At 43.2% G+C, this 13,226-nt stretch overlaps 1 protein-coding gene across 3 annotated transcripts in view; it reads right to left on the reverse strand.

Moving 5' to 3' along the window:
- The window catches only part of Hjv (hemojuvelin BMP co-receptor), a 4,460-nt gene extending 2,027 nt beyond the window's left edge, over positions 1–2,433 (reverse strand). The window contains exons 1-3 of one of the 3 annotated variants that reach the window (XM_010629529.3): positions 1,892–2,433; positions 573–605; positions 25–61 (exon numbers count right to left, since the gene is read on the reverse strand). In XM_010629529.3, the coding sequence (XP_010627831.1) occupies positions 25–61; positions 573–605; positions 1,892–1,938 (117 nt within the window). In that variant the 5' untranslated portion in view covers positions 1,939–2,433. Of the gene's footprint in view, positions 1–24; positions 62–418; positions 606–687; positions 950–1,891 lie in introns of those variants that run through there. The other 2 variants (XM_010629526.3, XM_010629531.2) reach the window with 2 other exon arrangements.
- Between the last annotated feature and the right edge of the window lie 10,793 nt (positions 2,434–13,226).

The following is a 13,226-nucleotide window of genomic DNA, read 5'->3' on the forward strand; positions in this document are numbered from 1 at the left end:
AGGCTCAGGGTGGACGACACGTACTCGGCGTTGCAGCGGAGGATCTTGCACTGAGAGTGAGCTGAGGACAGAGGGAGGGGACCGTGAGCCGGTCCTCAGGCCCCTGCTCTGCGGAGTGCGCGCCTCGCTCTCCCAAACCAACCCACAGGACGCCGGCTGTCCTCCGCCCGGCTAAGGGCCCCCTGCTGTCCCCGGTCGGTCTTGCTGAAAACCGCGCCACACCCTGATCTCTCCTCCCTGTCGGCCAGAACGCTGCCCCAGTGCCCTCCCCCAGGTTGAGTGGGAAATCCACCTAGTCCAGCGACGCAACCGAACACGGGACTTGCACCCGCGTGTCCTCGCCCCGCGCTCATTCACTCCCGCCCCTGCCTGCTGCTCGCCCTCTCGCTTCCCAGACCCTTCCCTGACTCTTCCTTACCATGTCCGCAGAGAAGCAGCAGGAAAGTGAGAGTGCTTAGAGTTGGGGGACCGCCGTGGGGGGACCGGGGACCAGGGGACCCACTCGGATCCCCCATGCCTATCCAGCCAGGTCCCCCCAGGCGCCGGCTCTTCCCAGCTGATGACTTTCCTACCTGGTGAATTTTGACCGGCAGTCCTGGAAGTGACTGAAAAAAGAAATTTGGCTGAGCATGGAGAAAGAGAAGAGTTGAAGACTGGTCAGGGAGATCAAGAAAAGGATGAGCAGACCGTAGACCATAGGTGTTTCTGGGGAGGCTCTGTCCCCTGTCCACTCTCAGGTCCCTTGTGCAATACCTCCAGCCGGGGGTGGAGGGAGAGTTGAGTGAACTTGGTGGGCAGAGTCCACTGTATTACCCCGTCCTGAGCTACCAAACAGCAGATGTGTTTGAAGGAATCCCGGGGATAGAGTAGATGTCTGCCCTCTTAGTGGGTTCCCTGATAGAACTAGGATCTGAAAATACTTCAGAAACGGATCTCCTGCTGTCCCCGCCCCCCAGCACAGCAGACACTCTCCAGGAGCCACTCGTTTCCTTTTCTCCTTTGTGTCAAAAGAACACAAAAAAGAGTAGACGGGATACTCGTGCCCTCTAGAACATTAATGCTCAAATGGAAAATGGAAAGGGAGCCAGTCTCTTCCATCTGCTGCAGTGGCCTGCGGTTGTAATCCTTCTGCTCATAGAATAATGGCTGCAAAGTGTGTGATTCAATATTTGCTTTCTTCTAAATTAATAGTTCTTGTATTTTTCAAAACCTAACTGAAGAACAGTTCTTTCCTTTGCAAAATCAAAGTTCCTAGTCTTTTGAGGGCACTGGCTGAGGCGAGGTCAACTCCTTACCTCGCTCCTGCCAAATTCTCATCTTTTGAAGTAAGGATATGATTAGGGAAAGGGTCCTGCAGGAGGGAGAGTAGTGCAGAGGGGCTGGAATTGTGGGAGAAACCATAAACACCAAGGAGTGTCCTTGGTAGCCCTTGGCAGCCCAATATGGAGAGTACTGCTAAGTAGGGGTATGATAGAAGAATGTTAAATTTGGCCTTGATGAGAAAACTAGAGTAGAGGGCATGGAGAACTCCTAAAACTGTCAGAAGTCTTGAAGTGGGGGTATAGGGTGTAGCACAGTGGAGAAGTGCTTGCTTAGCATGCACAAGGCCCTGGGTTTGCACAAGGCCTTGGGTTTGATTCCCAGCACTATCACCAAAAGCAAACCCAAACCAAACAAAGTATAGTTAACCGAGTCTGCCAGAAGAGACACAGAACATTACACCCCACATGGCCTGCAGATGAAGACCAGGAGGAAACGAGACAGGACAAATGGGGTTTGGGGCACCCTAATTTTTGGACCACAGACATCCAAGTAGGTGTCTGCAATTTTATAAAAGTCGCACCTCAATCCTAAAGCTTTTTAAAGCAGTTGCAATCTCATTTTGACTTACTGTTTCCAGAGGTCAGACATTACCCTGGTATCCAATTCTCCAGCCATGGTTGCCTATTCTGTTGGCTTGTTGCAGCCAGGGGCTCCCCGACTGGCTGATTCTTCATGTTTCCCCCAGCTCCGCAGCCCGCAGACCAGCTGCAATCTTCCTGAGGTCAGGGAGCGCAGAAGTTTTGGTATGGGGGAAGGGAGAGGACACGGCTTGACAGAGCCCGGGACAGCTGAGCGGGGGAGGGAGGTGGCTACTGAGTTGTCTGTTTTAAAAATAGCTAAGTCCAAAATTCCAGGAAGGTTGGTGGCAATAGGGTATGGGAGTGTGGAGGCACGGGGGAGGGCAGGAAGATTAGACAGAATGTGGAGTCCTGGGTGCCAAGTGCGTTTGGGGGAGACAGGCAAGTCGGATATCTAATTCCAGCTTATCGGTCTCTTAAGTCACTGACCCCTCCAGGAAGCCCTCCAGCCTTCCCCCCACCCTGTACAGGGACTTGAACTTGGGACCTTGTGCTAGCCAGACAGGCGGCAGAACTACTGAGCTAAATCCCCGGCCCCAGCCTTCTGGATAATGAGCTGCTGGCCTTTAGAAATTACACTGGACAGTTGCACGTCACCCATTCAACACTCTCATCACTGCTGAACAGTACACGTGTGTCCGTGGCGAAGCCCCGGAAGAGGCAGTGAGCAGCCCCTCCCCCATCTCGGCAGGGTATTTCACAAAAGAAGAAAGCCAGCTGTCCAAAGAAGAAACCTGAGCTCTGACTTGTTTGGGATGAGGGGTTGTGCAGTCTCTCTAGCTCAGATTCGTGCAGCTGTCTGTACCCCTGCCTCCTCCGCTTTCCTTACCTTAGTTTGCCCAGCAGTTCCTCCCCCTCCTCTGCCTCCTCACCCACAGCACGGGAGCTCTGAGTTGCTGGGGGAGAAGCCTAACAAAAGCAAAGAGGTAAAGAAGGGATGGAAATAAAGTGTCTTGGAGGTTACCGATCCATAGGGGAGGGGAGCTGGACAGAGAAGCTTAAAAAGATTCCGAAACATGCTCTTGCAGAAGAGCATGAACTTGTGTCTTTGAAAGATTTTGCAACCAAGGAATTTGGCCACGTAATTTGTGCAACTACAGGCCTATCTGGGTTCTCCATGTTGTAGCACTTCAAGAGAAGTTAAGCAAGGATACTACAAAAGTGTCAGGAAGGCATCTGTACCAATTAACTCTACATTTAATTCAGGATGTGTGGGTCCACACAGCATTCTTCTCAGACATGCACACGCACGCACACACACACACACACACACACACACACACACACACACACACGCACGCACACACACACACACACACACACACACACACACCCCGCACCTGGTACTGGGAATTGCATTCAGGTCTTTACTCTCAGCTACATTCCCAGTTTATGTTTATTTTTTCCAGACTAAGTTGTGATCCTCCTGCCTCAACCTCCCAGAATGTTGGGATTACAGGCATTCACCACCATACATGGCTGTAGTTTCTGTAGTATTCGAGATTGAACCCGGGGAGCACCACAATACATCCCCAAGCCTTTTGATTTATTTTGAGACAAGGTCTCTCTAAGATGATCAGGTTAGCTTTGAACTTTCAAGCCTCCTACCTCATTATCCCAAGCAACTGGCATTACAGGTGTGCACCACCATGCCTGGCATGTACACACAGGCATAGTTTTATGACAAATTTAGTTTTTCCTCTCCATTTCTTGAGGCCATATCACAGGTTTATTTAAAAAATGCAAAATGCCCCCAACTAATCTAAATGACTTTAAAACACAATAACTTGGCTGTAACATACAAAATGGTATATGTTCTAATAATAAAAATAAGTGCAAAAATATTTTAAAGTATTCATATTATTGGTGGTAGTTGTTAGGATTATTTTTGTGTTTGTGTTGGCATTATTCTAGAACTAGTTGGGGTGTATTGTGGGATAAAACAAATGAGTAGAGCTGGGCATGATGGTGCACGCCCATAATCCCAGCATTCAGGAGGCTGAGGCAGGAAGATCGCCATAAATTGGAGGCCAGCATGGGCTACATAGTGAGTTCTAGGCCAGCCTGGATTACATAGTGAGACCTTGTCTCAAAGAAAGAAAAAAAAAAAAAAAAAAAGGGCTGGGGATGTGGTTCAGCAGCACAGCACCTGCCTGGCAAGTGCAAGTCCTTGAGTTCAATTCCCAGTAACAACAACAATAACAAATGAGTAATAATATCAGTGTTATTGAGAACCAGGATTTTTTATGTGGAATAAAGAGATAATGATTTATTTTGATGAAGTTAAGTTAAAAAAAAAAAAAACACTCTGTAGGGCCAGGGATTTAGCTCAGTGGTACGACTGCCTGCAAGTGCAAGATTCCCAAGTTTGAAACCCCACACAAAACAAAACAAAAAACAAACCTGTATGTATAATTCCAAATTTAAATTTCAAAGGCTGGGGATTTGCACCTGCCTCATAAGCACAAGGTTCAATCCCCGGTACCAAATTTAAATTTCAAGAATAACTGAGATCATGATGCATTTTATCCTAAAAAAATTTCCCAGGTTTCTCCTGCAAAGGCCTAGAAACAATGACCCTGTAGCAACGAATGCCTCTAGTGTCCAAGTTGCACTCTCTTTTTCCATCCAAAGGAACCAGGATTTCTTGAAGATACAGGTGATTCCAGGTTTGGGACTGGAATTGTTCAAGTTAAACAAGGAAACTTTTAGAAACTATTAGGATTATATCAAAAGGATTCCAGAGGCAGCTAGAATATAGTAGTTACCAGTAGTTACCAAAGATAAGCCAAGCTGATTATCAAAATGTGTATTATGTGTAATAGATTAAAACACATCAGGGCCGGTGATTTAGCTCAGTGGTTCTGCTCCCTGCTTCATAAGAGCAAGAGCCTGAGTTCAATCCCTGGAACCAAAAAAACAAAAAAAAAAAACACCAAAACCAAAAACAAACAAAAAACACATCAGGTAGGGGCTGGGGGTTTAGCTGGGGGGTTTTGCCGCCTGCCTTACAAGCCCAAGGTCCTGAGTTCGATGCCTGGTACCAAAAATTAAAACACATCACGTATATTTAAATCCATGAATTCATACTGATAGTTAAAAGTTGAAACTTACTAGTCTTTGTTAGAGACAGCTACTGGGTCAATTAATTATTTTGAAAACTACTAGTAATTGGAAAGAATCAAGTATTTATCTTGGTTTTCTTATGGGAACAATACTTTGTAATGACAGGAAATTTTTTATAGCAGTTTTCCAATAAATAGATGAAGGAGTAACAGAATACCAGTGTTTTGTAATTTCTAATGAATTAATTTATCTAAGTAATATGCAAAATACCCATAATCCATTACAAAAAGAGAAGGAAACATTATGTCTTCCTGTTTCTAAGTGGGGTATACAACTCCACCTTTTATGAAATAGTAGCCTTCCAATGCTGGGGGTAGTGGCACACATCTATAATCCCAGCACTAAGGAGGCTGAGGCAGGGAGGATCGCTGCAAGTTCAAAGCTAGCTGGCACAGTGAGTTCAAGGCCACCCTGAATTACAGAGCAAAGCCCTGTCTCTAAAAAGAAAGTCCAACCTTGCAAAAGCAAAACAAAAACCACTTCCCTCTGAATTTGATCAGCCTCTAGTCTAGAGCTACCTACTAATTTTCAGGGAATACAAGAGACATCAAATGTACCTCCGTGGTGCAGATTTTGACTACGACAGTACAGGACAAATGACTTGGGTTCTTCAACAAATAAACGGAAAAAAGTATGGAGAGGTAACCAATAGACTGAAAGGGATTTAAGAGACTTCAAACAATTGCAGACTTTATTAGGTCCTAAGTTTAAAAACCAAGAAAATTATTTTTTTTTCCTGAACTTATCTATGTTAAAATCCTAAAGACCAAAACACAAGGGTCATCATCTTTTACAGCAAGAGGGTGGCTAGGCAGAGCGGCAGGTCCTCCCTCCTGCTTCCAGCTCCACGTCACCCTGACCAGCGCTGGCTCCCAGGGGGACCCTCGTCTCAGCATGGTTGCTCGCCGTTGACAGCTATGCCCACCCGGGGTCCCAGTGCAGTGGTGCCACTGCCGCAGATATCCTGGTGGGGCAGAGAGGAGAGAACCTCGAAGGTTTTGAAGACACCCCCGCCCAGGCACTGGCAATGTAGGGCTGCTCAAGATGCATCCAATCTGATGTGTGACCTGAAGTAGTTTGCTTACCCTCTCTGGACCCAGGTGCTCCCTCCTGTAAACTGAGGGGTGGGATGAACCAAGAGCTCCTGCTGCAAATCCACGAAGCCCAGTCCAACAGTAGATCCACGTTACATGGGTTCAAATCCCAGGCCTAATGGTTGGAGGTTGGAAGTTCTTGTTTGGCTAACCCTTCTATGCCTCTTTTTCTTCTATCCAGTATGGATAATCATGTATCTTCCTGCCAGAGTTTTCACAGGGACTACATGCGTGGGTGCTGTGTATGTAATAAATGATATCCGCCATATGAGATGCATGTTGTTTCATCCCAGGAGAGTTGTGGTCATCATTGCTGAGTTTCAGACACCTGATGGGAAATTATGTGTTTACTCCTAGCAAGGTGGTAGACTCAGCTTGGATAAGATTAGTGCAAATTCAGGGTGGTGATAGTGACTTTCTCCTGCTGACCCACAGCTTTGGTAGGCAGTTCTACGTTGCTTTTCTTAAACTTTAAAGATGTAGGATTCTTTTTCTCTTTGTGTAGTTTCTCTTCTTGAGAGAAGAAAAATTTCACAACCTGGAGGAGGTCCGTACAGGAGTCTACCCTAAAGAAATAATCAGATATTCACAGAAGTATATTTGGGTACAAAGGTGTTCACTGTATCACTATTTTCTTTTTTCCTCTTTGAAACAGGGTCTCACCATGTCATTTAGGCTGGTCTTGAACTCACTATTTAGCCTAAGCTGGCCTCAAATTTGTGGTGATCCTCCTGCTTCAGCCTCCCAAGTGCTGGGATTGTAGGTGTGCACCAAAGTGCCCATTTTGAAAATTATTAAATAACTGGGGAAATTCGAATGTCGATAATAAGGCCGGGGATTTAGCACAGTAGCACTACACCTGCCTGGCAAGCACAAGGTCCTGAGTTCGACCCTCGGTACTAAAACCAAAACAAACAAAAATATTTCCAACACACTTGATGATTTATAATAAATTATTGTTAAACTTGTCTGGTGAATGGTACTCTTTAAAAAGTGTGTTTATCTTTTAGAGATGCATCTTGAAATATATACAGCTGAAAGAATACTCTATCTGGGATTTGCTTCCAAACAATCTGGGATCAGGGTGAAGTGTGTGGGGTAATGATAAAATAATATTGACACATATACTTGTTGAAACTTGTGACGAATATTGTATTAGTTTTCTATCACTGGGACAAAATACCTGACATAAACAATTTCGAGGGGGAAAGATTTACATTGGCTCAGGGTTGCAGAGGTTTCAGACCATGGTCATCTGGCTCCATTGCTGTAAGGCTGTGGCCAAGCAGAAACATCATGGTGGAGAAAAGCTTCTCACCACATGCTGGCAAGGAAGCCAGAGAACGAGGGAAAGATCCAGAGAGGAAAAGGCTTCCATCACCTCCCACCAATGCCCTGAGATTATGACCTCATCATTAGGTTAAATCCACCTGATGAAGTTAGAATCTGCATGATTCAGTCACTTTCTAAAAGCCTATCAGCTGGCAGTCAAGGGTTTTGGGGGACATTTCAAACCCAACCCATAACAAATATGCAAGGATTCATTACACCAATCTCTTTCTTTTTGTAAATGTTTGAAATTTTTCATAATAAAAATCTAAAACCAGAAATCATCTGTAGCTTTTGCCATTTGTGAATATTATAAAATATGTTTATATTTTATATGCAATATTATTTGCAGTATATCTTTCCCACAGAGACATTTTATTTGTACACATGCATTACATTCCTAGAAAAAGAATCCCAGGATTTTCCCTCCTGTGTGTTTTTGTCTTGCGTTTCTTGTGGTCCATGATGCCAAACCAAGCTGTCAGTAAAATGAAACCAAACATGTGGGATGGGATGGGACAAATTATTCTTCCATTTATCTAAATCTTTGACTTGTATATCAAACATGGATTACATCACCCCATACTTGTTCTTTTAAATGCTAGAACTTTTTTAGGTGTTTGTTTGTTTGTTTGTTTGTTTGAGACAGGGTCTCATTATGTAGTTCAGCCTGGCCTTGAGCTCACTATGTAGCCCAGGCTTGAATCAAACACATGGAAATCTCCTTGCCTCAGCCTCCCAAGTGCTGGGATTATAGGCCTGTCCCACCAGACCCAGCTTCCATGCTTGTTTAACCAGCCCGTGAAGTTTATAGCAAATTTCCTAGCTCTGTGACCCTCAATGATTTTAAAAATGTCATTGTAACTGTGCTTCATCATCACAGTTAAAAAACTAGGTGATGAAAAAAAAATTAAGCAATAATTTTGGAAGATGACCTAATAAGACCCTAGAATTTTCTTCCCTTTTTGACTGTTTTTTAAAGACATGGTCTCAGTAATTTGCATGGGATCCTTCAGCTTCAGCCTCCTGAGTAGCTGGGATTACAAGTGTGTGTCACCACACCTGGCTCTTTTTGGTTGTTGTTGTTGTTTTTGACAAGGTCTTCAGGCTGGCCTTGAACTCACTCTGTAGCCCAGGATGGCCTCAAACTCCTGGCAATCCTCCTGCCTCAGCCTCCTGAGTACTGGGACTATAAGCATGCTCCCCCACGCCTGGCCACTTTTTGGTATTACTGATGCTCTTGAGTGCACCACCCAGAACATTCGCAGGCACCATTATGGTGGCATAGAAAAATGCTGGAAATAACTATAAATATTTTTACAGAGATATATCACATATAGGCAGGGATATACCCATATTAAATTCATGTAGTTTGGAGGAGATATTTGGTTATTTGTGGTTGCAGAGTGGTCTTGTTTCTATTTTATTCCAAACATAGCTGTGGTGTAGTTCTGACAAGCTGAGAGATAATAATAGCCAGCTTAGACTTCTATATTCTGATAAAACATTGTTCCAGAACTTAAATAAGCAAAATGCATTCAAACAAAGACTTCAAGGAATTTCTATTGACAGATTTTTATCATAACTGTCAAAGAATTTTAAAAAGATGAGAAGAATGATAAAATTGTGGCTAAATCTAAACAATTTCTATATTGACTACTTTTGGAAGTAAAGAACAATAATAACATGGATGACACAATGGGAATTGTAATTTTTTTTTTTTTTTGAGACAAAGTCTTACTATGTAGTTCAGCCTGGCATCGAACTCACTGTGTAAACCAGTATGGCTTCCAATGTGAGGTGAGCCTCCTGAGATAGGAGATTAAGGCGTGGCAAAGCTGTCTGGGGAAGTAGGCTGACCTGTTAATTACATGCATGAAAGGGTTCCCAAAGCCCTACACGTAAACCTCTCAGAATTTGAGCAGGTTTTCAATAGGAGGCCTAGACCTGACCTCAGCCTGAGGCGTGGGAGCCCAGCACCGCCTCTCAGGACCCGGATGTAGCCGTTTTCCCAGGCTTCCTCCAGATCTGCACAGCATAAGAGGACACAGACGCCCAAAGCTTGCTGCGGTGGCTTTTCCTCAGGTTAATCCATCCTGCGTCGTCCAGGTTGTACTTTTTTTCATCTTTTATTTGGCCCAAGCTCTCTTGGAAGAGCCAGTTTCTCGCTTACTCTTCACTTCTACTTTTTCAAGTAAACTTTGCCACTGCCGTTTTGGTGGGTTCCATCCAAGTCTTTGTTCTGGATGAGAAGAGCCTGGAATTTAACTCCAGAGGAGAGGTGAGCAACCCAGAGCCCGGTAACGTTCATTTGGCCACCTGCTAACAGTGTTGTAGGTAAAACAACCAAATCAGACTGGCAAGAGAACTTGCAATTGAGAATCGAATGCCATTAGGGTTGACGGCTAACGCTGGGTGCGTGTGTGAGCCCGCGCGCCCCCCAATTCATTGCTAGTTAGGCAAAGATCTGTGCCTTTTAGACCTGTACTTCAGCCACTGCTCTATCAACACCAGTGTTTGCCATTCTCCTCAAATGTTAGATTTTTATCCCCTTTCTCCTTTCTACCTTAGATTTGGACTGTATTGATGAACCAAAAGTAGCTTGGATCTTGGTGCCATGCCAGGATTTTTCTCATCTAGTTGGCTTGGTTCAGTTCTGAAAATGTTGGCAAAACACTTAAAATTTGCTAGAAATATGTAACAGAATTAAGACCTTAAGACAAAATATACCCAAATAAAAAGGAACCAGTGAATGTCACGTGAAGGTAATACAGTGCTTCCTGGGAAAATGCACTCAACACCTAAATAATGCCTCTTAACCCTGAATGCCTGTTAGAATCGTGGGATGGTAAAAAAACTGAAACTCAGGGGCTGGGGGAGTAGCTCAATGGTAAGGGGCTTCCTTAATGTGTGCAAGGCCCTGGGTTCAATCCCCAACACTGCAAAGAAAAAGAGATGCTCCAACCACACTCCGGACTAGTTAAATCAGAATCTTTGGGGATTGGACTCAAATCCAAGCACATTTTCCATACCCTGCATGTGCTTTCCTGTGTAGCCAAGGTTGAAAACCACTGATCTACAGGGATGGTACAAATAGGGATATCCAGACAAACAGAAATACTGTGGACAATAAGGAAAAGTCAAGATTAATGTCACCTGATATTATGTGAGAAAATACAGTGGCGTAAAGGGGTTAGGGACTCCTATAGATCTTTAAATTACCAGTAAAGAATCTCAAGCAACTTGGAGAGGAGAGGCCATCAGTTCTAGCAGCTTTTCTACTGGAGGGCTGGAGTCATTCTGTTTACCTTTCCTTTAGCTCTAAAAAATCAATTCTATTTTTTCTTTGTTTGTAAAATCTACTGTATGTTGGGTTTTTTTTTGGTTAAAAATTTTGTCTTGCACCGCACCTGCTTCACAAGCACAAGGTCCTAAATTTGATCCGTAGTACCAAAAAAGAAAAAAAGAAAAAAAATTTGTTTTGGTGCTGAGTCTTGAACCCAGGATCTCCCACATGCGCATGCTCAGGAAACACTATATACTAAGCCACAGCCCCAATCCTTTAAATTTTAATTGTGGTGAATACTCATAAAATTCACCATTTTTGCCATTTTTAAGTAGTGTGCAATTCACTAGTGTTAAGTACATCTACATTGTTGTGCAAACCAATCTCCAGAACTCAATTTTTTGTTTGAAACAAGGTCTCACTATACATTTCAAATTGGCCTTGAGCTCCCAGTGATCCTCCTGCCTCAGCCTCTCAAGTCCTGGGAGTCCTGGGATTATAGCTGTGCATCACCACACCCAGCTCCAGAACTCTTCATCTTGAAAAACTGAAACTATATACTTATTAAATGCATGCTAAACTTTATTTTGAGGCAATAGTGCCTTTACATGCAACTGCAATAAATAATACAGACAGATTCCGTGTACCCTTTATCTATTTCCCCCAAGTGGCCACATCTTGCAGTCTAGTGCAATTCTGTCTCCCTGTGAAAGCATGCTGTCTAATTGCTCTTGTTAAAATCTTGTCTGAGTTTTGAATCAGGTGCCACACTTTTTTCAGTTAATATGACTGCTTGTTCTACTGTACTGAGTCTTGTCCTTTCCTATATCTGTCATGACAGACTATGGTGTGGCTTTCTTTATATTGTGCCTTACTTATACATTTAAAACTGAAAGTCTACATAGCCTTCCATTTCCTAAATATTTAATTTTGATCCTTTTGGTGAGAAAGTCAGAGCTATTACAAAAGCATCATGAAGAATTTCAGATGGGTATGGTTTCATTTTCCCTTTCTTTATAGATAGTTATTTTATATTTGTATGAAAGACCAGTTTTGAATGGTTTTTCCATATGAGAGGGGAAGATTAGCAGTAGTTTTACTATATACAGTCCTTTTCACTTTCATGAATTTGTCATACACCTTTCTGATGCTTGATTTTATTTTCCTCCTAGCAATAGTCTGCATTTAGAAGCCGGGTGTGGTGGTGCAGGCCTGTACTCCCAACACTCAGGAGGCTGAGGCAGAAGGATCTCAAGAGTTCAGAGCCAGACTGGGCTCCGTAGTGAGTTCAAGACTTGTCTGAAATACATGGTGAGATCCTGCCTCAAAAAACAAAACCAAACAAAAAGTCTACATTCAGCAAAAGGTATGTTTAGCTCACCTGCTTGAAACTATTTCATTTCACAGAGCTTTTTAGCATGAAGAGTACCTTTTGTTTGTTTTATATAACAGATGACATGTCTTTAAAAGAAACAGAAGTGCAGTACTTTTATTTATTTATTTATTATTATTCTTTTTGGTGGTACTGAGGATTGAACTCAGGACCTTGTGCTTGCCAGGAAGGTGTGGCACCACTGAGCTACCTGGCCCTGCAGGTCCTGCAGTACTTTTAAAATACAATGCTGTTAGTTTGGGTTTCGTTTTTATATATAATAGTCATACAATTATCTGATATTTGCCTTCATAACAAATAAATAAATTGTTTAATTAATTAAGCTATCAGTTTATTCACACACACACACACAAAACTGAAAATAATTTCACCACCAGCATACTGATGTCAATGTAGTCAAGACACAGAGCATTTCCACCACCACAAGGATCCTGCATGTGGCTACACCATGCCCTGCAGTCCTCTCCCTATCTTAACCCTGGGGCATAACTAATCTGTTCTCCATTTCTATACTTTGGTCATTTAAGAAGCTATATAAGTAGACTCATACTTAATGCTGAGTTTTGAAAGTTCTTTACACATTATACATAATAGTTCTTTTTTTGTATATGGTTTGAAAATATTTTTCTTGTAATCATTAGCCCGCCTTTTTGTTTCTATAATAGCATATTTTGTGCAATAGACATGTTTAATTTAATTTTTTTAAGGCTGCATATTTTATTAGTAAAGAACAGTTTTGTTAGCTGGGCGTGGTGGCATACACCTGTAATCCCAGGACTTGGGAGGCTGAGGCAGGAGGATCACTGTGAGTTCGAGACCAGCCTGGACTATATAGTGAGTTCCAGGTTGGACTCAACTACTCAACTACATAGTGAGACCCTATCTCAAAAAATAAAAACAACAAAAACAAAAAAATAGGCATTAGGGCTGGGAATGTAGCTCTGTGGCACCGTGCCTGCCTGACAAGTGCAAGGTCCTGAGTTCAATTCCTGGTACCAAAAGGAGAGAGAGAGAGAGAGAGAGAGATTGAGAATGTAATATGAAACTGTAAACTGGGCATGGATGGCAAGAGCCTATAATCCAAGCACTTGAGAGGC

Source organism: Fukomys damarensis, unplaced genomic scaffold (assembly GCF_012274545.1).
Source record: "Fukomys damarensis isolate Sample0158 unplaced genomic scaffold, DMR_v1.0_HiC HiC_scaffold_33, whole genome shotgun sequence".
Lineage (NCBI taxonomy): Eukaryota > Metazoa > Chordata > Mammalia > Rodentia > Bathyergidae > Fukomys > Fukomys damarensis.